At 38.2% G+C, this 26,067-nt stretch overlaps 3 protein-coding genes across 8 annotated transcripts in view; 1 reads left to right on the top strand and 2 right to left on the bottom strand.

The window, feature by feature from the left end:
* Nucleotides 1–1,333: 1,333 nt before the first annotated feature.
* LOC120727019 (CMP-N-acetylneuraminate-beta-galactosamide-alpha-2,3-sialyltransferase 1-like) overlaps nt 1,334–26,067 on the top strand; it is a 46,522-nt gene continuing 21,788 nt past the window's right edge. The window contains exons 1-2 of one of the 5 annotated variants that reach the window (XM_040021137.1): nt 1,334–1,355; nt 2,054–2,322. In XM_040021137.1, coding sequence (XP_039877071.1) covers nt 2,071–2,322 — 252 coding nt within the window. In that variant the 5' untranslated portion in view covers nt 1,334–1,355; nt 2,054–2,070. Of the gene's footprint in view, nt 1,356–1,391; nt 1,541–2,053; nt 2,323–13,860; nt 14,744–26,067 lie in introns of those variants that run through there. The other 4 variants (XM_040021136.1, XM_040021138.1, XR_005694414.1 and 1 more) reach the window with 4 other exon arrangements.
* Nucleotides 16,608–24,606, bottom strand: LOC120727017. Of its 2 annotated transcripts, XM_040021128.1 has the most exons (4): nt 18,952–19,971; nt 18,408–18,575; nt 17,921–18,016; nt 16,608–17,352 (listed from the first exon to the last, which is right to left on the bottom strand). In XM_040021128.1, exons 1-4 carry the CDS (start codon nt 19,918–19,920, stop codon nt 17,035–17,037), a joined length of 1,551 nt encoding a protein of 516 aa, XP_039877062.1. In that variant the 5' UTR covers nt 19,921–19,971; the 3' UTR covers nt 16,608–17,034. The 2 variants fall into 2 exon arrangements, 1 of the variants encoding a protein (XP_039877062.1); XR_005694413.1 differs by lacking the exons at nt 16,608–17,352; nt 18,408–18,575; nt 18,952–19,971 and adding an exon at nt 23,122–24,606 and having other exon boundaries at nt 17,729–18,016.
* LOC120727016 lies at nt 20,051–25,085 on the bottom strand. Its single transcript, XM_040021127.1, has 2 exons — nt 24,730–25,085; nt 20,051–23,176 (listed from the first exon to the last, which is right to left on the bottom strand). The coding sequence occupies exon 2, from the start codon at nt 22,828–22,830 to the stop codon at nt 20,158–20,160; it is 2,673 nt and encodes an 890-aa protein (XP_039877061.1). The 5' UTR covers nt 22,831–23,176; nt 24,730–25,085; the 3' UTR covers nt 20,051–20,157.

The raw sequence follows: 26,067 nt of genomic DNA on the forward strand, positions 1-26,067 counted from the left end.
TATATAGCCTCTTACCTGCACTACTGTATAGTTCTGTGTAAATAATCATACGATAATTTTTAATTCTATAACTGTTTACAACTTGCATAGTTCCCATTTCTGTATAGCTGTATATCTCATATATGAATTTCCTTCATATTCTGTATAGTTTTTTTCATATTTATATCCTGTTCATAGCCTGTACATAGCTTGTACTCACTACAGCCTGTACATACTTATAGTTATAGCATATTCATAACATACTTCATACTGTGTGCATATTACGTACCGTAATAGACCCATTTCTGTAATATACTTACATATCTATATTATTGCTAATATATATTGTAATATATCTATATCATGGCTAAAGCACTTCTGGATGGATGCACACTACGTTCCGTTGCCCTGTACCTGTGACATGTGCAATGACATTAAAGTTGAATTATATTCTATTCTATTCTATACCACACCTTTTATCTGTACCACTGACAGTTCATGTGCTGACAACCTTATGTTGCGTCCACACCTTCTCTGTCAACATTCTTTTCCTCAAAGCACAGCTGCTGCCATTAGATTGATGATGATTGTAAAAATAAAGACCTCACCTAAGCAGCTTATATCCAGTGACTCAACAAGTAAACAAAGTAGAATTGACAAAAATAATACCCTATTGCAAAATGTATAAACTCTGTCAAGTTTAAAATTAAAAATCTGAGATTTCTTTAGAGGGAATTAATGTACACATCCAAGGCCAATCCAATGGCACTTTAAATGATTTACTCTAACTGCTATAATGGAAGGAGTACCAAAGGGCTGAAATGGTCAAATATATATACAAATATCAATAAAATGCTCCTCTGATATCTATAAAATTAACATTAAATGTCATGTATATTCTGCAAGCCTGAGATAACTCACACAGTTATCACACTAGTGATCAGCATCAGCCAACAGCAAATATCATAATGTGTACTTTATGCCAATATTTTCATCTCGAAAGCTTCAACTTAAGACAGCGGCTGAGGTGCGACAAAGGATCACTATTTTTGTACTAACTTTGTCTTTCTTTTCTTTTTTACGAGTAGTGTAATTGAATATTTATCTGTTATGCTCTAGATTAAAGACTATGGTTTGTTTATAACATTCTCTACTTACTTTTAGCTGTTTTGGCAGAAAGTGGTAGCTTTATTTATACAGCTTCTCTTACTTTTTGACTTGGTCATATGCATTCTTTTAGCGTCATTGAATTTTCAGTGTTTTTTGCATATTTTTAACCCACAATGTTGTATAGGTTTTTTTTTAGTTAGAGTTTGTTAGAGATATGACCATATATGAGGGTGGAATTATTTTCAGCTAATGAGAAAGATCCTCTAGTGTGTGGCAATTCACAAGTCAGACACAACCCCAATAACTGTTTGCACATAGTCCATAACCCCTCCCTCCCTCTCCTTTTGAAAAGTTCCTCTTTTGTTGATAGCTACATAGATAGCTTGATAGATGTATCATACAGGTTCTTCTTGACTCATATTCCTGCTTTTGTAATTTCATCTTTTTGCTGGTAAGACACATTATAATTTACACTCTGTCTCATCTCACACTAATCTGTACTGAACCTCCAGTCATTAAGTTTCCCAAATGTATTTTTCTCTCACTATATGTGTGTGTTTGTGTGTGTCTATATATATATATTCATCAGCAATAGAGATAATACCACAATGGCATAAGTAATTCATGCAAATACACCAACCGACAGACTCTGAAAGTATTTTAAGTTCTGTGTTTTCCTTTCTGTTGGCTGTCATGCTATTTGATTCAACTTTAGGCAACACACCGTGATGTGCTCAGCAGTAGCAGCTGGTTTATGCTGGTAAATGCTATCTGTGCAAATACCATAAATACAAGAGGACATTAAACCTTCTATGTTTATCTGATTTTTCTGCCTTCCAGTGCAGTGCTCTTAATATGTTGCAAACTATAAATAATTTTAATTAAAGAGTTATCATTTCTGTTACTGTTTTCTTAAAGGCTTAGTGCTAATTTTCACATTCACTCACATTGTATTTGTTCACAGATTGGAACTCCATCAAGATGTATTTCAAAAGGGGAAAATTCAGAGTGCACATTTCCCCACTACTGAATATCACAGCAATTGTTTTGGTCTCCATCCTTTTATGGAATTTATCTGGATATACCTTCTGTCATCAGGAGTCAAGACTTTGTGCCTGTCACAAATGTCTAACAGACAGTGATCCTTGGTTTAATGACATCATTAGTGAATCTCCTAAACCTTTAATGTCACAGAAACATAAACCCTCGGAGGAAGATTTCAACTGGTGGAAGGTAAATAATGAAAACATATTACAATAAACCTTTGTCCCACTGTGGCCATGTTAAAGTTATTTTAACTGCCCATCCCTTGTTTATTTTATGACACCTGTGTTTACTGGTACAGCAAGAGCAGTATATTCAAGTCTGTGCTACCTCCACCCAAAAAACCAACACAAATATTCCTCCATAGTTTAGCTATGGATTAGATAATTTAAAAAACCTTGTTTTATACTTATCTTTTTTTATTTTATGTTTACTCAACTCTTTATCCTTACAACTCGTATTTCTAACTGCATTCAGCTTTTATGCTCCTTATATCTGGAACAAACTCCCAGAAAGCCTCAGATCAGCTGAAACACTCAGTTTATTTAAATCCAGGTTGAAGACTCACCTATTCTCAGCTGCATTTGAATAAAGCACCAAATCCACACTTTTAAGCTTAAATTTCAAAACTTACATTAACTACTGATTTTATCTACTGTTCTGATTTTATCTGTTTTGATTTTACATACTGTTTTGTTTGTTTGTTTGTTTGTTAAGTGGGTTAGAGCTCTGGGTAGCTCCCCAACTGGGTCTAGTCTGGGTCTAGAGAGTATTTTAAATTCAGGGAATTTAAAATAGAAAGTAGCTCGTCCACAGAAGGACTGGTAGCTCCCCTTACGATAAGGGTTCAGATCGCGCGAACAGGTGTGAAATGTGTGTGTTTCGTTAGTTTGTTTGTTTGCTTGTTTTAATCAATTTTAAATCATACTTTTTATTTGTTTTTGTTTCTAATGTCTCTGTAAAGCACTTTGAATCACCTTGTTGTTGAATTGTGCTATACAAATAAATTTGCCTTGCCTTGCCTTCTAACTGGCTGAAGAATTGTAAAATACAATTACTTATATAGATATCTTTAAAATGACAAAAGAAAAAAAAAGAAGTTTCACCACTCATCTGAGAAGCTTCTTCAGTTCTAAGAGCAACTGGTGGAGATTCCCAGATTTTAACCCTATTGGAAGTATCCAATTGGAGGGATAATAGGTACTTTGTATCAAACCAGTGATTTATGACCCATCGTCAAATGCTGTATGACAGAAGAAGTAATAAAGGAAGTAATAAAGGTTTACGACAGTCATAATTTTTATGAATATCATAAAATTATATAATAAACAATATAAATAATCATATAAATAATCACCATACTTCCATATAATCATGGGCAGGGCTAGGGGCCAGGACTCTCGTCTTCGGTTTCTTGGGGGATGTTGCTAACTCCGGGTCCGATAACAGGCACCACACCCGCAGTAGATGTGCTCGGTGTGAGGTCTCGCAGCAAGGTATCAAATACGGTGTCAAAGGAGCTTGCAAAGAAAAGCGTCTGTCAAATGGTGGGGAGTCCCAGAAATCTGGGACTCTCCACCATTTGACCTTAGAACTGAAGAAGCTTCTCAGATGAGAGGTGAAACGTCTTCAAGCAACTTAAAGAACTCCAGACGCTTTTCTTTGCAAGCTCCTTTGACTACGATGACCTGGATGACTGAGAACCTTCACAGACCTATCAAATACGGTGCATTTCTCGGCTTTTAACAAAATGCTATACGTATACCGGTACCCATCCCTAATTGTGGCACAGTGGTATGTTATGATTTGCCCTTTCTTTCAGGTAAAGGGGAAACTGGATGGTCGCTACATTAATACTAACCGCTCAGTATTTAACTTCAGAACACATCTTGATCATTGTTTTAGTTTTCTATCTCCAGTTTGATTTGATTGGCTCTGTATTTTGAAAGTATGCTGTTAGAAGTCAAAATTGATCTGTCCACCTACTGTTCTCCAATCTTAAAAAGAGGGCAGTGACCATCTCTACTGAAAAAACAAAAAAAACAGAAACCAAACAAACAAACAAACAAGATATATAGATATCTATCTATATGGATATCTATATCTCAGTTAAATCAGCTGATGCATTGGGTACAGTGATTTGTAAAACATGAGTTTTTCATACAGCTTAGTGTTGCTCTGTCACACCATCCTTGTGTTGGACAATATTTTAGTACTGTATATGTGCTTTTGTGGCAAAACTTCATTATCTGTCATGTTAAAGAGCAGTAAAACATTTAAGACTCCCTTTTTCCCCCCCTCACATAAAAATTTACATTGCTGTTAAAAAAAAAAATCAAAATAAATTACTTTTGAGACCACTGCTGCAGCATTTCATACTTGTACAAGAGAATAAAAATGATCAGCGTGTTTGTAAGGAAAAACAACATGAGGAATCTAATGACGATTGACCTTTTAGTACATGGTGTCATGCACTGTAACTGTGTTCACCACTAGATGTCAGGTTTGTGCTTCTATTCAATCAGCAGTCTAATTCTACAACTCAATGGTGACGATAATGATAACTTGGCTGTTTCCTTTTCCTGGTTACCACAGTATATTAAATATGTTGCTATAAGAGTAGTTTTAAGCACAACATGTTCAAATAGTGCAAGCTATAATGAAAATATTGGCAGATTTCAAACATAGTGACAACAGATCAACAGATATTGACATCCAAAGGCTGAGAATAGAAAGTGAGTCGAAATCTTAATTTTAGACCTGTTACAGCTAGACTTAAAGTCTAGCTAAAGAGCAAACTTAATGGGTGTGATACTGTATTGTTGATCACTCATACTCACTCTCTTACATGGTTCAATCCTTTCCCCCCCCCTCAGGTATCCCATTTGCCTCTCTTCTGTCCAGTCCACAAAGGCTTTTGCATTACTGCAGTTCTAAGTTACGTTCTTTGACGTAAATACATTTACATTGCTCCAAATGCACATGCAATGCTCATAAAAAACTGTAGGTGGCAGAAGTTAACCATAAGTAAAGCACAGTTGCTGTTGTGCTGTTCAGCTATATTTGATGGACCAAGAATGTATCATACTTGGTTTGCAGCTCTTTTACAACACTGTTGTACTTTGACAACCTGTAGGTATAGTGAAGGCCTGGTGAGGTAGTATTTCTTTTTTCCCTGTAAAAACCTGACTTGTCAACCACTTTTTCTAGTGAATATACTTTTAAATACAATTACAATGTAAATTTGATATAAATGACATTGAAAATACACTTAGTTACAGCTGTGTTATAATGTATTACCTAATATTCTCATCACACTACAGGACACCAACAGAATCCCCCAAGTAACCTAGAAGATAATATAATAGGGTCAATATCCATGGGTACATTTACAAGTGTACAATCTCCTTAAAAATGCCCTGCCAAGTTAGCTCTGTAGCTGGCATGGAGTTTAGCTGCAAACAAATGTCCTTGCATGATTCACCTGTGTGCTTCATCCCCCACAAAGTAGTAGCACGCCTTTTTTGGCTGTGTGTTGACAGCCATCATCTCAGAATTCCTCGGTTTAAACAAGTACACGTATTGATTCAAGATCACACACCGAAAGAGGATTTTTAAGGCTGTAGTTAAGGGCAGGGTTCAGCAGTCTTTGTGAGAACATGCACATGGAAAAAAGAGAGAGAGAGAGAGAACAACAAAACAAAAAACAAAAAACCGGAAAGACCAGAAAATGCACGGATGGGTATTTGTAATATAGTCACTCGTGTTATTACATTTGGCAAACAAGAACACTGTGTTCAATAATGACTTTATATTCTACTTGCAGCAATGCAAATTAATGGTTCGAAATCAGTCAGCTTGATGAGGGAGTTTCTACTATCAAAGGAACACATCTAAAAATGTTTGAGAGGCAGACATGCATCACTACATTTTGGGAGTGAAAACTACTGTACAAAACAAAACTAAGCTAAAACTGATCAGGACTGTGTTAGGGCTTGTTGAGCATGCAGGTTTCATCCAGAGAAGAACTGGTTTATACATTTTTTAAAACTACAGTTACATTATTTCCTGTGTTGCTTTGTTGAAAGACCTTAAATGGATTCACACTTTTTTACCTCTTACCTCTGTGCTTACGTCTTCTACAAGAATGACATATTTTTGATCTGTTGAATGGTATGTTTAATGACGTCAAAAGGTTAAAAGTAATGAGAAGCACTGACTCAGAATGATAACACATTGAAACATACTTTGAATGCTGCAGCTGAAATGCGAAAATGAGTAGGTGTAACAAAGCAAGACAAACATGCCCAAACTGGAAAGACTGGGAAAATTACACAGTTGGTATTTGTAATTATCACTTTTGGGCACTGCAGAAGAAAGCGCAAGCAGCTTTCCTAATCGTGGAAAAAGTTCTTTTCAAGTTTCAATTCAATTCAGTTTTATTTATATAGCGCCAAATCACAACAAAGGTCGCCTCAAGGTGCTTCTTGAATGCTGAACTGTCTATAATCAGCATTCGAGGATCTAATGTGTCCGGGATGGCTTTTTTGACATGGGACATGACTATCCTCTCAAAACGACTATGACTATGCTCTCAAAACACTTCATTACAGTTGGAGTGAGCGCGATGGGGTAGTAGTCATTCAAACCGGTTATGTTGTTTTTCTTTGGGAGGTGCACTATGGCGGTGGACCTGAAGCATGTGGGTACAGCTGACTGGGTGAGGGACAAATTAAAAACGTCTGTAAACACCTCAACCAGCTCTGTAGCACAGAACCTCAAAGCATGGAGGTGTTTTCAGCCAGAACCTTGACAACCTGTTGGCATAGTGAAAGCCTGGTGAGGTAGTATTTCTACGATGAAGATCAGGGTGGAACATCACAGCAACAGGCTTTGCATTTTCATTTTTTTAAGAGTTGCTAATACACTGAAAAGAAGAACCTAAACCTTTAAATGATCTCTTACTGTAGTCAAAATATGACACCAAAATGATCACTAGTGATACAAGTTAAGTTGCAAGTCAGTTAACTAATTTAAAAAGTTCTCTCCTCTGAGGTGTTGCTGTAAGCACCAGTGTTGGGTAAGTTACTTTAAATTAGTAACTTAGTTACATTACTAGTTACTTCTATCAAAAGTAACTCAGTTACTTCAAGTTACTCGTTACTTTCAGAGTAACTAGTTACTAGGGAAAGTAACTTTGGTTTTACTCAGAATTCTCTTGTTAATGTGTTGCTTCCGTAACTGGATACCCAGCAAGATTGCCAGTCTTCTAGCTTGCTTACTTGCCACAAGTGCACTGTGCCACCTACCAATAGAAAGGAAAAAATAATGTGCACATTTCCACGAGAGAAATCCCACACCTGATTCTATCCTAGCCTGCTTTTTACATCCAACACAAAAACTGCAGTCGTGGTGCTTTCGATTGTACTCAGAACTCGGAAATTCTGCCTTCCGAATAGGAAGATGTAGGTAACACCAGACTGCAGATGAGCTGCTTACAGAGCTGGACTGGGACAAAAAAATCATCCCGGGCATTTTGACTAGAGACCGGCCCACCATTATAGGAAAAATCATAAAGCCTTTGAATGAAAATAAATACTGTTGTGACAGTGATGTACACTGTTCTGATGGTATATATGTATCAATCTATCAATTGTTTGTTGTAAGACTCAGATAATTATTTTTTTAAAAGTGAGACATTTAAAATGAGAATAAGAAAGTATTTCCTTGTGCCCCCCTCTCCCTGTTAATGCCCTACCTGGCCCCCTGGCAACACTTTGCTAGATCCGCCCCTGCACAGTTACCAGCTGTCAGCTACTTAGAAAAGGATCCTGGTGTTATTTGTCTCTCAGAAACAGTTCATAACTTCCCTTCAACTCATTCATGTTAACTAAAAGGTAAACCTGTTTCTCCATCACAGCTCTGATGATTCAGTAAGGACATCTCCTGGTTTCATCTTCATGTTTCCCTCTCACCAGATAACCAAACCATATCATGACCAGCAGGTTTACAGCTGTGGCTCCAGCAAACATCAGCTGATACTAGAAATTAATATTAAATAAATTCTAACAACAGCTGATCAAGTTTAAACGTGCTGCTGTTGTTTAGCGTGACATTCGCTGGTTTCCTCTTTCTGGCGCAAAGTGGGCGATAAATAAACAAGAGAGAAAAGCCGATCAGCTGATCATTGATCAGTTTCATGATTGAAGTTGAAACAGGAGAAGGATGGTGAGAGGATGAGAGAAGAAGAGGCAGCTGTGCAGCGTAAACACAGAATAACTCCAGCTTTGTGTCTTTTCCATTGTAGCTGAAGTACGGGACAAACTGTGTTCCTTTTCACCTCAATACGAAACACGTAATATTTTCTCTGAATACGAGACGATTCTGTTTTTTACGGGACGTTGGCAACTCTAATAATTAACCTTATGAACAAAATAAAGTTCAACATCAGTAACATAGCACCATCCAGGTGTATAGAAACTCTGTCATGCTAGCTAGCACGCAGTACGAAAAAGTCAGCATAACGAAAATAAACTCCACCTAAACTTGGTTCATATCTGACCCAGATGGACTGCAGGTTATAACTTCTTACCTGAAGTTCAGTTCACCTGACACTCGGACCGGCGGCCGCTTCCGGTCTCTCCTCTTGCCTCCCTTTTCCTTCATCCACCTGCTGGCTTCCACCACTTGCTAATGTTATTGAATCTGTGGAAGCTCCGCGATAGCCGCCACACGAAGTAACGAATAACGAGCCTATCTAAATCCCAGTAACAAGTAACGCGTTCCCGGTTTTGGCATAATAACTAGTTACCGTGCTCGTTACCACAATAATAACGTAGTTACTGTAACGCGTTACTTAATAATGCGTTAGTCCCAACACTGGTAAGCACGCACACTCAAACGCAACAGAAAACCATGCTAAGCCCTTGGGCATCTTGCTTTCATACAGAACTTTCTACATAACATTCTACTACACCACTAGCATGTCACTGTGACTATGATGTGATACTACACTATCATGCTTTATGCCAGTGGTTCTCAAACTTTTTTTGCTGCGCCCCCCTTTGTTTTACAAGAAAAATGTTGCGCACCCACGCACGCACACATCCTCCAACCACACACACCCATATTTTGCTCCATTGCGGTTTATTTCACACCTCAAACATTTAGTAAACAATTAAGCAAATACAAGTAATCTGCAATAAATTACAGGTAGTAAGAAAATAAACTACTAACTCTTTTACGCTACGTCCACACCTACACAGGTATTTTTGAAAACACAGCTGTTTCGTCCACACGGAAACGGCGTTTGGAATCACTGAAAACTGAGATTTTTTTAAAACTCCTTTTTTGCGTTTACGTGTGGACGAGGAATACAGAGTTCATCACGCAAGGTCAAAGGTATGTGCCTTTTTTCACGTCATGCTGTGCGCCACGTTATTGTTTACATGAGATGAATTGCAGAATGGCAGATAGAGACAAAATACTGTTAATCTGACTATCGTCAGGTTTTACACGCAGTTACTGTCCCTCCATTTAGAAAGGCAGAGGCATCACGGTGTGATTATTCTACATGTAGTTGTTTTTTTCCTGTGTAATAATATTCAACATTGCTATCAATACATTTTTCAAAAAATGCCTCTCTGTGCAAAATAGGTTTAAAAACATAAACAGCTGTGGGATACTGTTTGTCTGTGATTTTAACCGGGGGAACAAATCGTGGCACGAACAGCCTGATATTATTTGTATCCCACTGTAACTTTAATGTATAAAGAGCTAACATCTGCAAAATGTCAGGAGTAGTTAATCATTACAAGACGTGTTTGTGAACTAAAAATCACGAATGTGGGATACTGTTTGTCTGTGATTTAAACAGCCCAGCGCTGCTCCCGACTAAGGGAAAACCAATTCTGCAGGGAGACCTACCTTGGCACTTGTGCAGGTGAAGCCAAAGGGCAGATATGCTTCACCATATTTTCTAGTCTTTGGCTTAGAATGAAGTTGGTTTGGAAACATATTCAGCTATGCTTCATCTCCTGCTTTGCGTTTCTGTAGGCTCCCCGTGCTAACAGTGTCCAAGCGTTTTGTTTTTTTCCCCCCCTTTTCATCCCGCGCCCCCCCTGCCATGGCTCTGCGCCCCCCCCTAGTGGGCGGGTCTGCTTTATGCTATCAAGCTAGAATAGTGTAGGTATACAACAATATCTTTAGTGATGGGGATTTTTAAAGTCAAATTATAGTACAAATATATGTAATCTATTGGTATCACTTGACTGGTTTTCAACAGTAATACATTGGAATAGTTTTATGGTGAATGTTTTATACTTTCTGTTCCACACTACAGGATACTCTAGTGCACAAACAACTGAAGTCACACTTTTTTTTTTTCAAAACCCGGACCAGAACCTCTTCGACAGTCAGTACTACTCATTGTGCTCAGAGTAAAAGGAGTGCAAGGCAAACACCAAGCTATATATATGGTCTGTGTGAAGATGATACATTGATTACTCTGGATGGTGTGATTCACATGGGGGGATAGGCATAAAAGCGTGGGAAAGAGATGGGTTCACATAACAGACACCTGTCTAGTCTGTGTGAAGATATGATACATTGTTTCATCAGGAACTTGATGTCATGTACAGGCAGGCAGGATTGGACCCAAACGCAGGACTCATAGAGGCAAAACATGAACTTGAAGCAAGCCAAACAGAAACCTAGATTGGAAAGCTAGAACCCAAATGCACAAGAAACAACGCAACAAGAAGAACTAACTGACAGGGACTAAAATAAGCTGGGGGGCACATGAGGAAACGAGGAACAGGTGGGCACACACCTGGGACTCATTGGGCTAGACAAGATAAGGACATAAAGCAGAATACAATAACATGAGACAAGACCTTCAAAGTAAAACAGGAAATCCACAGACTGAACTCAGAGACAATACTAACACAGTACAGGGACCGGAGGGTCACGAGACATGACTGACTAGGGAATAAGAGAATAACACGAGGGCAGAATTACACCTAAGAGCTACAAATCACAACCCAGAAGAACAAGAAATCAGAAACCAAAACCCTAGTACTCATGAACAATAGAAGTAGGAGGATCAGCACATAAGCGTGGGAAAAAAGATGTGTACCCGCAAAAGACATTGTTCAGTCTGAAATGTGTGTGTGAGTGAGTTGGGGAGGTGTATGGGGATGTTTTCTGTCTGATGGATGAATATAGTCTGGATACCCATTGGTGTCATTATGGTGGTCACATTTGACTGGGAACACCACAGGTGTAAAAAGGTTGATTAAAACACTTAAGTTTCAATGAAAGAGGTGATCATAAATCTGTGGAGGATATCATAAGGCCTTGAGGCAATCAGATGTAAAACCTCTCGTGCAATGCACCAAGGGAAAAATCGACTTGCATGTCATATCCAGCCTTTACATTTCTTCTGCCAGTTATTGTTTTAACAGATATAAACAGTAAACAAAAAACAAGAGAAACACCCTAATAAAAAGCAACAGTTTCAGCTGTTTCCATGAATTCTGGTGATGAAGCTTCTGTGATGATGGCTTTCTTCTCCTGCTCACGCATGTTCTTATGAAAGGTGAACGTCCTCACAGTCATTCTTTATAGGACCAGACCAAATGCAGACTTTATTCAGTAGGATCTCAGTAATGACACTTGTGTAGGGGAATCGGAGCTCACTAAAAAGAATAGTGAATCGATGCCCTTTAGGGCCACGTTTATTTTGCAGTCAGTTCAGTTTTACATTCAGTTTAATTTTATCTATACAGTGCCAAGTCACTTAAACAGTCACTTCAAAGTGCTTCATATTGTGAGGTAGACCCTACTACTTCTATTACTACTACTAATATGATTCCTTTGCTGCATTTTCTAAGATGTTTAAGTTCAGGTTTTACTGTTTAGTCTTGAGTTTAGTTCTTTTTGCCTTTAAGTTTATTTCTAGTTCGTGTTTTCTTGTCTCTGTCTTATCACTGTCTCCTGTGTCGTTCCTCTCTTTACGTTTTAATCCATGTCTGCTCTGTCTGCGTCATGTGTCTTTCCGTGAGCTATCTAAAGTCTAAATGAATCACTTGACAATACCACATCTGACACCTCCGCATTTGCAAGTCTCAAGTCAGCATTTCTGCTTTACTGGAACAGGAAGAAAGTTAAGAACATAATGACACAAAGACATGTTGTCAGGTGTGGTGCAGAAACTTCTTGAACTGGAAACTTTTGTCTCATCCTCATGCGTCATGCTGATGTCACCGTGAGACATTTCATTGCCAAAATCTTTCTTACATATCAAACAAATCAGAGATGTGATCAGTTTAGACACAATTCATAGGATGTTCTGTGTAATCAATTTGAGGAGCAGTAGAAGACCAGCTTTTGGTCCAGATTACGCACAAAGCCCCCCCCCTTTCCTTACCGGAGTCTTTGTCGTGGCTCTGGCGGCATAGGGTCCGGCCCAGACAAGTTCAAATTACGCTGACGTTGATCTCAAAGCAAAAATATTCAGCTTCACCTCAAGGTCAAGATCACAGTTATTGTTTTTCTGAGAATCTTGTCAATGTTATAACTCAAAAGGAATTGGATTACCTTGGATTAGGGACAAGGTGCAGAGTGGGACTAGGACCAGGGACACTGCATTTCTGCCTTATTGCCTATTCACACCATGAACTAAACTGGCACTCTTAGCATGGATTTATTTACAAATCATGCTCATTGCAACAACATGTTCACACACCCATAATAAGACTTGACATACTGTTCTGCGACTTTCTAAAAATGTTCCTCCTACTAAGAAGGGTGTAGTACGATGAGAGTTCTAAGAACTTGGGTGGAGGTTTAAGGGAAAAAAAGTAGAGCCATGTCGAGAGGTGTGATTAGTACAGGTGTGGATATAGCACACAAAAACATGATTAAAAAGAATCACCTTGAACCCACAACATGAATAACAAAAAAACAGGAAAGTGCAGTGATCACATGTCCTGCATTGTAACGTTGATTTAGTTATTGTTTGTTACTCATGTTCTTCAAAAAAATAAAAAAGCAAAACATTATTACTGTCACAGTCTACAGGGTCAAGTTTGAGTTTCTTTTCCTATCTGACTTTTTCTGTTTTTTTTCTCTTGTACTTTGGTTCAAGTTTTATTATTTATATTTAAGTTTTCAGTTTCCCTCTGCCTTTTGTCATGTCCTCCTTCACATTTTCCCTCTTTGAAGGTTTGTTGATTTTGTTTCTTTGTTTTTATACCTTCCTTAAATTCTGCAGTAATTTTGTTTTATAGTTTAACCTTTGTTTATGAGTCCTGTGTAATCAAAAATTATTGGTTCATGACTTCATTATGACCTGCACTAACATGCAGTACCATGATCAACTTCTCCCTTGTAAAAAAGGCAGCCACCTCTGTGACACAGAACTTTTTTTTTATGAATCTTGCTTCACAGTGAAACCTTTGATAGCCATGCTCTGCTTGCTTGTTTTGCTTTGAATAGGATTTGCACTGCTACTTTACTGTGGCAAGCATAAGCTTGTCTTTACTGGAACTGGTGCAGACTTGTGTAGAACTGGTTTGTATTTGCATGTGGTGTATTTTAGCAGTTTGTCAAGGCATTAATGTTTTATTTGCTTTTTTCTACAGCTGTTTATTTTGTCTTCATTTATTTTGTTTTACTTTAGTTTTATATTATTTTCAAGTGGACCTTTTGCTATATTGGTCCACTTGATTGTCATAGTTTATTTGCTCTTTATAATTTATTTTTATTTGAAGTTATTACAATCAGAAAGGACAGAACTCGGGGACAGAAAAGAGAACTAATATGACTAAAGAGAAGTTGGGAAGAGAGTTAACAGAAGGAGAGGGAACGAAAAATAGAGGAAAAGAGGGATAGAGAGAAAAGACACTGAAAATCTGCTTATCTATTTGCTTTGCAAAACAGGAAAACAGCACAGAAGGGAAACTACAGAAACAACCAACATAAGCATAGGTAACAGTAAATAATAAATATTGAATCTTATTGAGTGGCACACAAAGCCAACAACGCATGAGATGCTTAAAGGCAGCAGCCAACCAAGATAGTGTGTGTCTGTGAGTACCTGTTTGTACACCTGTGTGTGTGTGTGAAAGCACAGGTAGTCACATTTGACCATTGTGACTGTATTTATTCATAATGTCTATTCTGTGTTTTTTTTTTTATGAGATTCATGAGCATGAGATTGTTGTTTTTCTACAGGAAAATGCAAAAAAGGATATTACGTGCTATTAAGGACATGACAATGTGATATTCTTCTTCTTCTTCTTATCATTATTTATGGTACTACATTCATAAGCTCATATCAAAAATAATCTGACATGGATACATGGTTTCCTTCCATGTATGGTTTTCATGGGTTAAACAGATCATAAATAAACCCTCCCAGGTAATACTACACTGGCTGTTGCACAGTTAAGAGACAGGTTTTTCCTCTTTTCTAAATTCTAAGAACAACCCAAATAATTCAGCTTTCCTAGAACCAAAAATAAACCTCACTAACACCATCAGGGCATTTGAATAGTAGCTCACCAATTCAACTTGCTCTATCATTCTACTTCCTTTACTTTTGAAGGTAAGAGAAAATATATTACATTTAACACTATTAATTACTCACGACAAGCTTTATAGAACCTCTTAAAAAAACCTTATTCAGATGTTGTTAAATATATACATTTAAAAAACATGTTAGCATTATAGTGTGACTGAATTGTGTCTTTCTGATTGATTCTTTAGCATTCTCTTGCGTTCTGCACATAGATTTTTGTTTAGTGATGAATAAGTTAGTTGTTTATTTTCTTTGTAAATAATACATCTGGGAGGCCAGCAGAATAAAGTATACACACTGAACGTTTCCTGACTATGCCTGCATTTTTTCGGGAGAAGTTTAGGAGAGGACCCCACGAAACAAATAATTACAACTTTTAATTTTAATAATAGGGTACGGTCACTTATTTAGAGTCCTCTTTATCTTTATGAGACTTATATTTCTGGAGTTACTGTTGACTGTCTACTAAACCGCTGAATCACTCACACACTGAAATATGCATATTGTACGCTTTAGTCAGTAGTTAATAGCTATTATTGTGCAAGAAAAATTATCTTAAACTGAAAAACCTTGTAACTAGCTGTTGGGTCTGCACCTCAGCAGGCCCTCTAGTTCAGACTTTATTCCTGTAAAGAAAGCAAGTGTTACGAAATCAGTTTCACCCCAGTTCTTTTTATTCCTCGGGCATCCAGAGATGGCACCAGAACTCAGTAGTCATTTTCACAAAACCTTTATTCATCTTTATTCATCTTCATTTAAGCATGCATCTTCTAGAAGTGGAGACATGCAAGGCCGGTGTCCCTCTGCAAATCTTCCACTCTTTTGTTTGTTACAGTCAGCTTTATAGAAGCGACCCCATCATAAAACCCCCACGGTGTGCTGCAAACTCTGTGTTTGTGTGTGTATGCTCGAGCACGTGAGTGCCTGTATGAGCACGTACCCATATGTCTATGCTCGAGCACGTGAGTGCCTGTATGTGCACGTACCCGTATGTCTATGTGAGTGCACGTGAGTGACTGTATGCGCGTACCTGTGTGTATGTGTGAGTGCACGTGAGTGAGTGTTATTAAATCCCAGTTCTTTTGTATTCTTTACAGCCAAAAAAGACACGGCTCATAGTGGTCTTTTACTTTAAAAATGGAGACTGAGCAGTGAGCACACACAGAAACGCCTGCTCAAATCAGCCAGTCTCAAGCAGAAAACAGGAAGCCAGGTTATTTATGTACTTCTCGACGTCACATACACTTTAAGTTTAGATCAAACACTCTGCTTAGTTTCACTTTCTGCCTGTAAAAGCATGTAATTTCCTGTCAGTCCCTTTTGGCACAGACTGTACTCAGAGTTAGGCCTCTCGTATCTAAAACAATATAATCAGCAAATAAGCATTCAGATTATATATTCAAACCCCAACAGTTTCCCCTTTTTGTCTTTTTTAAAAGACGACATAAACCCTACACTGTAAAACCTAATAAGTTCACAGAACTCAAAAATTGTTGTGTAACAGATTACACAACAATTTTCTAGTGATGTTTTTAAAAGTTTTAAGTTTAACTAAAATAAAAATTGTAGTTGCAGTTGCCTTAAATTACCTCAATGTTAACTCATAAATGTTGATATTCCTCAACTTATAATTAGGGAGTAATAAACTCAAAATGTTCAATATTTTTCAACTTAATTAAGGTGGGAAATACACTCAAAATATTTTACATATTGCAACTCATATGATGTGGGAAATGAACTCAAACTTTTTCATATTTTCTAACTTATAACATGGGAAAATCTTCAAGATTTTTAAAATACTGTGGGAAATACACTTACAAATAATTCTGAACTATTTGCCCAGTAAATTATAATCAGCTAAAAGTGTTAGAAAACATGAAAGTAACAACACTAACAATTTAACAACTTTTTATTAAACACAATGTGCTTTTAAAAAGGCACAAACAACAGAGCTCACTCATAAAAAAGTGCTTCATAAATAAAACAAGAGAAAAAGACTCCAAGGGTCACAACCTTCTGGATACATGTGAATAAAAGCTCGAGAGTCTGTGTATTGTAGGTCTAGTGCACAGAACTACCCAAAAAGCAGGAGAAATGAGGCATCCATGTACTGGTTTACACAACTTTACATAACTGGGAACAAACATCAGGTAGTGCATTGAGGTATTAGGCAACACAACGTTAAACATGAATAGTCCACAAAATGAGCAGTCATTCACTTTAAATTGGAAGTAGAAAAGCCCAATGATTAGGAAAAAAAACAAACAAAAAAAAGCTTCCTCAATACTCAGCTCAACAAGTAGTCCATTCTGAGTGATTCACTCATTGAACAAATCATTCTTCAGCGTCAGTAGACGCACTTTCAGTGGTTTGTTGTCCTCAAGGCACATCACAACCTTCTGGATAAATGTGAATGTAAGCTCAAGTTTCTTTGGGTATTGTAGGTCTAGTGCATAGATGTACCCAAAGAGCAGGAGAAATGACTCAGCCAGATTTGTGGGACCATTCACAAGTATTTCATCCTCAATGACAATGCAGATGCTTTCGGGACTGAAGAGGGCCGAATCAGTAGTGTCATCCGTGACAACTGTCAGCAGAGCCACAGGAGTGTCAGTGAGGTCTGGACCATCTGCTGACTGCAAAACAAAAATAATACAAGAATGAGTTCAGCCCCACAAGGACACAAATCATGCTATTGATTAGAGGTGTGAATCTTCATAAGTCACACGTTTCTTGTAGGATTATAATGTCAACGATTTAATTTGATATGGCGATACATCATGATGCATTACAATAATCTTAATTTGGGTTTGACTTCAAAACATATGTTTAAATAAATGTTTTCAATAATAAATATATGCCAAGATTTTTGTTTTTGTTATTTACCAAACATTTCTCTGACCACAACATGGCACCCCCAAAAAAATAGAACACTTGAATTTTAAAAGGGAGATAGTTTTTATCTGTGGATTTGTTTTTGTTTAATAATCTTTCAAGTATTGTCATGTTTTCTGGTTTATGCGTAACAATCTTCTTGCAATCTTATTCAACAATAGTTGATATATGGGAGAAAACAAGTCAGATGAGGACTGTGTTGAACCTCCTTCCTGATATACACCCTGGTTCTCCTTGAGTTCTGAGCGATGTCATATGTTTGACTGAACAGCTAGGCAAAGGGGTTGATCCTGAGGCCAGTACACTTACATCACAAGTCCTGAATAACATGGAGGCATCTTCACGCAGGTACACAGGAAGTGCACGAAGGACGAGGGCCCGTCTTGTATTTACATCATGCTGTTCCTAGATGAACATACAATATCTATTAGAATAGTATTTACACAAATGCAGAGTAAAAACAAAGTGTTGGATAGCCATGTTCTGATTGTCATTGTTATAGATCAGGGGTGTCCAAACTTTTTGTGTAACGGGCTAAACTTGTCAATCTAGAAGGGTAACCCTACCCTACCCTACCCTAGCCATAGATGGTAAATTCTGTATTTTGGATTTTTTTGGATATTTTGATAGGATAGATTTTGTCAAGATGTCCTTCTCCTAAAATGACAACCTTGTATCCATGGCATAATCACTTAATCTCGGAGCACAGTTGAAGCAATTGACACTATGGCTTCTTACAGCTGTGTACAAACCATCGGTTAATGTAATCCTGAATCATGTGAAATGAAAAATTTACCCGAATGTCATAAATTCTCATGAGCTTTGCTAGCTCCTCTGCAATCTTGCCAGTCTTGATGGCCTTGTCTCGGAACAAAGTGATGAGTCTAGGGGTGTGTCTGTCCAGCTCCTTGTAGAATTGAGTGCGCAGGTTAACATTGTTGATTCGGTGGAACTCTGCCACCACCTGTACATGAACAGAAATACACAGAAATGAACAAAGATGAATTAGGAACAGAATTGTGAATGTATTTTAAAAAGTTCTCAGGTTAGCAAAACCAGAGAAATTCTAATCAGAACCAAGGCCAAAATAGAAAGTTATTCGTCATTCTTTGTAATGTTATCTAAAGGAAATTTAAATAAATAAACTTCTAGAGACTTTGTTTACTATGAATGGGGAAAAAAAAAAAAAACATCACAGTGATGTGTTGTCATTTTACATCTGCCATTTGCTTTTTGGTAAATTGTTTGAAAATCTAGACTTTTAAAAACTGGGAGAACAGTAAAGAGACAGACAGACATATATATACACACACACACTTTTAATTTTATTTTATTTTTACCTGTGACTCTATAAGTAGGGCTGGCCATCTGTCCACGACGTCTCTCACTCGTGGAGCTACAACAGCTCCAACAATTTCTTGGCGACGTAGGGCACAGGTTGTGTCCATGAGCTTGCCTATGACCAAGTAGTTTCTCTCAGTCTTTTCGACTTCATGCATGATCTGTTCTCTCATTTTTTCCAGAGAGGCTGGGGTTTGATCCTTCGGTAGGTTAGTGATGTAGTTGACCTCAGCTTTTCGAGCTTTCTTTATGTTTTGATGGGGGTGATCATTGTTGGGGTTGTTTCGGCTCCGCCTCCCTGTGTTGATGGCTACTTCTGCAACCCCAGCTTTGGCCAGATTGTTACGGTAAGATGCAAGCTTGTACCCCATGTGGCGTTTCCATCCCAACGCCCCGTCTTCACCAGCTGTCATTCTGAGACATGGATGAGCTCTAATCAAAGCTTGAGCAGCCATTGCCAATTCCTTGTCATGTGCGTATGCTTTAAAACTGTAGATTGTTTCTGCCATTTTTCTAAGGATTTCACTCTTCTGTGATCTCTTTAACTTCAGCAATTTTCCTGATTCTTCATAAACTCGATTTCCTTCTTCTAGTATATGATCCATTTCATAACCAAAACTAGGAACAACAAATTCATCAGGCCAACTCTTCTGGCGCTGTATCGCAGGTACATGTGGGAGTATGTCTGTGTCAGAAGATGCAGTAGAGAAGGTGTCGCTTTCAGGTCTGACAACTCTTAATGTGCCCTTCTCTGGTAACTCCTGGATGTCCACAAGGAGACAAAGATCACCATCAAAGTCCGGATCCTCATAGTGAAGGCTAAAGTCCCCATCCAGTCTTGGCATGAACCTCTCTTGAATTATTTCTTTCAGCTCCTCCACTGACTTTGGTCGCTCAAGTAGAGTAAGTTTCAGGGCGGTGTCTTGTTCAACATACACACGCAGCACATGCTTCTGGGCAGCAGCCATCTTTTGGTTCCTAGGGGAAGAAAAAAAAAAAAAAAGGGAAAAAAAAAAAAAACAAACATTAATTTTTATGGAGAGTAAACGTGATACAAACAATGTACACAAGTCCATAGCCTCACTTGAACGATGGGAAGTATGGAAGGACACCTGCTGGAGTGAGGCAGTTTATTCATGGACCCACTGCCCAGCACAGCTCCAAGAGAATGTTGAAGTCAGCTGTTAACCTGCTTCAATAAATCTTCAATGTAATAATATGAAACGTTTTGGTGTCAAGAGCAATCTTCCATCTACGTTGTAAGCACAGAGAGGTGTTTTGTCATTTAGCTCTGATGGGGTGTGAACAGCCAGATTATTTGGGAAAAGTTCGTAAGATCTCAGGTGTTCAATGTAGTGCGATATGTGCCTTTGGCAAAGAAAGACAACACTACTATTAACCAGGAGAACCTGTTCAATTCTACAGAACTTAGGCAGTCCTCCCTCTTGTCCAACAGACAAAAACATTCCTACATTATAATCAGTTCCATCAATGCAGATCTTTGATGTGCTGTAAATAACATTGCTTGCTGTTATTTGTTTAACATGTGTCTTTGCAACATCTGGAAGCATTGATACCAGTACAGAGGAGACATTTGATGCTTGCTGGTGAGGTCTGAAGAATCCTGAGGCACTGAGATGAAATGCTACCATGTACTGATGCCTGTCGGCGAGTGTTTTTAACACATTTTTAAAGTTTTGTGTATCGTGTACAACTCTCTTGAAAAAACTGTGTTTTCCCTCAAACCTCATTGTCCACAAGTGTACAAGGGGCCCAAAAAGACGTATAAGGTCAGGATAGTGTTCAATGTAGTGATGCTTAGGACGGAGTTTGAAATCTGGAAAGGCTTCTTTCAGCATCTGTCTATGATCTTGGATCTTCGACTGTAAATACTGGATGGACTCCTCTGTGAATTCTGAAGACAGTGATAACTCTACTACCTCTTTTAAGTCCATTAGCACAGTCCATATCCCATCCTCTTCAGGAACAGCATTTCCAATAATCAAAGGGAGCAGTCTAAGCAATGTGGCATTTTCATGGCCATTACCACCAATGCTTTTCTTTAAAGCAAAGCTCTGTGGTATTTTATGAGGTTTCTCAAGCTTGTCTGTTCCTTGGTAGGGAAATGACAGAATTCTGTCATTCAAATATTCAAGGGTGAAGTATTTGCGACGGATCATCTCTCCAATACACAGGGCGAGCTCTGTAGGCACAATGCCCTCCAAAAGATCATGGAGGGCATCAGGTGGAAAGCCAGTGACAGTATGAAAATGCTCTAGTTGCTGTCTCAGGACACAATCTGCCTGAACACCATTTTGACTCCGACTGACCCCATGCATTACGGCATGCACATCACTATTATGGCTGTCTTTTGTCCTAAGACTGAACTCGCCGCTTGCAACTTCATGAGTCTGAAGTTTAACTTGTGTTGCTGTGCAGAACCTGCAAAAGTGTTCTGCTCTAAAAGACTTTGAAAAGCCTGCCAACTCATGGGCTGCAAGATTGTCACACACCACACACATGACTGTTCCTTGGACTACCTTACCAATAGACTCAATAAATATCCCATCTTGTTCAAGGGTACGGAGGTCTCTCAACAAAGGACCAAGTGCTTTTTCATACCCAAATGTCTGGATGTCAGCCACTTTACATAAAGCAGCAAGCTGAATCACATGCAAGGCTGACCGGTATTTACTGGGAAGATCAGCAAGCATCCAGTATACTGAACAGATTTTGTGTATTTTGCGCGATGTGCCAAGTGGATTGGCTATCTCCAAATCATCAATGTACAAAATTAGTGTTATTTTGAACTCATCTGAAGACAAGAATGTGTTCTCTTTGAAGTACAAACCATCTTGGTGGCTTACATAGACACCGTTTTGTGCCACCTTTGTTTCTTTAATTTTATCAAGAATATCTGTATGACTGAAGATTTTTTGTATAATTTTGAGAATGGGAACATGTACTGCTGTGTGTCCTGGCTGTAGCAGATACTGTACAGGCTTTACCACAGGGTAATTATTTTCGATGAAGGTTTTCCTTCTCTTGGTTGAGGATAACGGCTTCCCCTTAGCTGTGGCACTGACAATAACATTGCAGTCCATAACAGTACTGACAACCTCATTTAGAATTGCTTCACTGACAGTGATATCATGACTCTCTAAGACCTCTCTGATGTCATGTTTGAGTATCGGTTGGGACAAGAAAAATATCTGAGTCAAATGTTCCACTATTTCCTGAGATGCCATTTCTGACACATGAAGAATAGATTGCATCTTTAGAAATAACGATGCCAAGTTATGATTCAGCTGGGCCTTTAACATGTCTGGGTCACACTGACTGTTTATCTCATCGAGATCAAATGTGTCTGCAGACCCTGGACTGTGAGTTTCAGCAGGTTCCCGAAGACTTTCTGCTGCAACTAGCTCTGGGGCGCTATCGTTGTATGCCAATACAACACATTCACCAAAGCCTGAATCACCACTATGCTTTCTACTTTTGTGTGCATTAAATGCTGAGTAACTATTTGTTCTGTAATTACAGTTTTTGAATGGGCATGGTACCATCTCATGACTTCGTAAATGATTTCTCAAATGACCAAACAGAATTCCCTCAGAAAAGGGCTGTGTGAAGTTACACAAAGGACATATAAAACAACCACGTGCTCCTTCAGTTGCATCAACTCTATGTGAATCATTATGTGATCTTGACAGATGAGCTTTCATTGCCTCGAATGATGGAAAAGTACAAATGCAACTGTCATAGAGACATGGCAGGGGGGACACTCGTGAATATTGGGTATGCAATACAGTGTAGTGCCAAAATAATTGTCCCCGAGTATTTGAAGTTGCAGAACACAACTTGCATTTCCACTCCATTGGGCCAACTTCACCCCTGCAATTAAAACATTTGCAGTCAAAACCATTTCAGCCCTGTTTGCACTTTTGGCTTTTCAAAATGTACTGTTTACACGCATTGTACTTAAAATGCATGTCAATTTTTAAATTAGGTGGAACATAATTATGCCAACAAGTTCACACAGTAATTTAATTTTGTCTGTTCTGTTGCAAAAAAAAAAATCTAAAAATTTTGAATAATTCAGGGCAAAATTCTCTAGTTTCTTTGTATTTATTTTTTATTTAAATTAGGACACAAATTATAAAACTCACCCACTGACAACTGGTGAAATGCTGACTCTCTGTAGCGCTCTTTGCAGTCTGATATCTGTAAACAATATGTGCACAAAGACGACTTGTTAATGTTCAAAAACATTTTTTGCACAGCACACACACACGTAGTCAGCTGATCTCATCTGATGCAGATCTGGTCCTTGATCAAGTGACATTTGTCTGGATTTTTGGCACGAGTGACGTCGAATCAGCACCGCAGCTGGATGGCCCAATTTACATACCGAGCGCAGCTGATACTCACCACAATAATTTACTAAGATTATATGCACTCCTGTTATTAAGTCCAGTTCAGTCTGTTAATGTTAACCGTTTCAAACTAATGTTAATAGGTGTGTTGCTAAGCTTAATAACTTAAATAACAAACTTGAAATTTACCCGTCCTATTTTCCCCTTTATTGTTTTTTCTCTGTGCTGTAAATCTTCTGTCTAAGAAGAAATCTGAAGCTGCTGTTCTGAAAATGAGCTACCAAAACTTTTTCTGAATGAATCAATAAAGATCCATTTATGGAAAGCTGTGATGAAGGCGGTTTTGTCTTTAATTATATTCAACAATATAACATATTCGACCACTTTTAAGTGATTTTGTGATCTTTAATACACTTTAATACACTAAAGTTAAGGTTTTTTACCTAATTTCTAGTAAGTGGCCCAGCCCCTCCTATATTTTTATATATGTGGCCCTCAGTGAAAAAAGTTTGGACACCCCTGCCTTACAGGTTAGGGAGTATTTGTGATCCGCACAGTCTGCATCAATGATTCTTTCTTAGCCTGGGAGCAGAACGCGGCTCTTTATTTTCATTTCATTTCAATTTATCTAGCAAAGATCGATAGGGTCTGGCTTAAAGGTGTCAAGGAGGCGCCTCAGTCTGGCTGGTTGAGCCTTGTCGAATTAGCGCGAACAATTTAGCTGAACTTCGTTTGTAGCACCGAGTTCGACCAGTGTGTAATGTTAGGCTGAATCAGGCGATGCATTTTTCCGCAAGGCTTGACTTGTAGAGCTCGCTTAGTGGAATACCCCTCTAAACTGTTAAAAGAACTTCAAGATTATCTCACAACCACACATTTGAGACTACGAAAAAATACAAACATGTGTCTAATTACCATCATGATAACACACTCATGTTGTTTATTATTGTTCGCTTCATGCTAGCACACACACATAGCTCAACAGCGTAAACTACTGACTGTGTAACACGGACACTTATTGAAATAAGTATACTCACAATACGCACGTGCATTACCGGCGAATACGACAACCGGTAGAAACGGACAGTAGAAAATTTTAGTAGAAAGTTCAAACGCATGGAGCTAGAACTGCCACCGTCAACTTCCCGGGCAAGAATACAATGCATTATGGGAAATGTTGTCCCCCAGGGAAAACCGCCAAAACGTTACACCGTTCTAATTTGAAATAACATTACGTATTTGTCACATTCGAAAACTTCTAACATTACAATTACTTGGATTCGAATTCATTTATAACAAACATTCACTGTGCACAAAGTACGAATGTATTTCCAGTAAAAAAATAAAAAAGAATGTTTATCGAAATTAAATTTAAACAAAACAAAAACACATTAGACTTACCAAATTTAGGGCAGTTGATGAAAAAAAATAAGGTGGTGGTCGTGGTAGGTTGAAGTTGGGGACTCTTAATCCACACGGGCTGGCCAAATCTTCCCTGCATCAAGGTAAATTCAAGATGGCTGACTCAGCTTTCCTGAGGGAGCAACAAGACTCCACCCACCAGAACATCACTAATATATGCTTCTTAAACTTTTTGAGCGTTCCGAACAAATTAGCTAAAAAATATTGAGCCCTATTCAATTAAAGTTGCATAAAAGCCAACAGAGCTCAATACTTTATAGTTTGCTCAACTACAAAACGACATTTGAGTGTTATGAGCTTATTAGTTATGAGCTAGAACAACTGTTAGGGATTACAGTGTAATTATTCCCATTAAGGTTACTTCCATGTGAGAATAATAGCTAAAATACAACAAAAGAAATCATATCAAAAATGAAACCTTTCAATTGCCCAACCCTTTAGGTCCTCCGTCCCCTCAACGAGTTGTACACTTTCAATGTTCCCTTATTACTATAGCATAATTACTTGTATCCACAACAAATAAATCAAACAAATAAATCAAGCCCTTATACAGCACCTCGCGTTTACGCTGGGCTGTGAGCTATCATTGCTTCTCTTCCTACCATCCCCTTTTGACCCCAGAGTCACAATTTAACCCCACTTCTGACTTCCCTCACTGCTCCAATCCAATCAGCTATAATTAACTTTATCCCCTAAAGGGCCCATATTGCTCTTCATTATTTTTATGGCCACATTTAACCTTAACAAGCCTTTAATCTCCTAAACAACAAATTTCCTTGAACTTTTGTGCTCTGTGCTTCTTTTGTGGTCCCGTTCAGTCCGGTGCTTCCAGGATTCTCGCCAACCTGCTCCTTCTCCTGTAATGGACAGAAAAGGAAAACGCCTCTCTCTGCTATGCCTCCATAACCTATTATGTTCATCAATTGTTCTCTTAATTCTTCAAACTTGGTTCAACCTATCATGTTCTAGGGTCTATCATTTATACATATATAATCTGCAATTTTATTCATTTGGGTAAGCTACACTATTAACAACCCTTGACACTCCAAAAACAAAAAAAACCTCTCTTCTTCTCTTATCTGATCATCTCAAGTACGTCCTGTACTCAACTTACTACTTTAAACAAAGACAAAGCAAACTGTTTTTCACCTCTACCCCAGAAACTAATCTACGTCATGTCTGTGTCTGTAAGCGTGCATTAAAAAAACTGTTGGTATGCAAGTGCAAAAGTTTCCAAGCGAAATGTGTCTTAACTCTGACCTACAAGTGAACCTTCATGTTATCTGTGTCTAGAAGCATTTTGTTTTTACATTGACC

The sequence above is a fragment of the Simochromis diagramma genome, unplaced genomic scaffold (assembly GCF_900408965.1).
Source record: "Simochromis diagramma unplaced genomic scaffold, fSimDia1.1 OVJJ01000753.1, whole genome shotgun sequence".
Lineage (NCBI taxonomy): Eukaryota > Metazoa > Chordata > Actinopteri > Cichliformes > Cichlidae > Simochromis > Simochromis diagramma.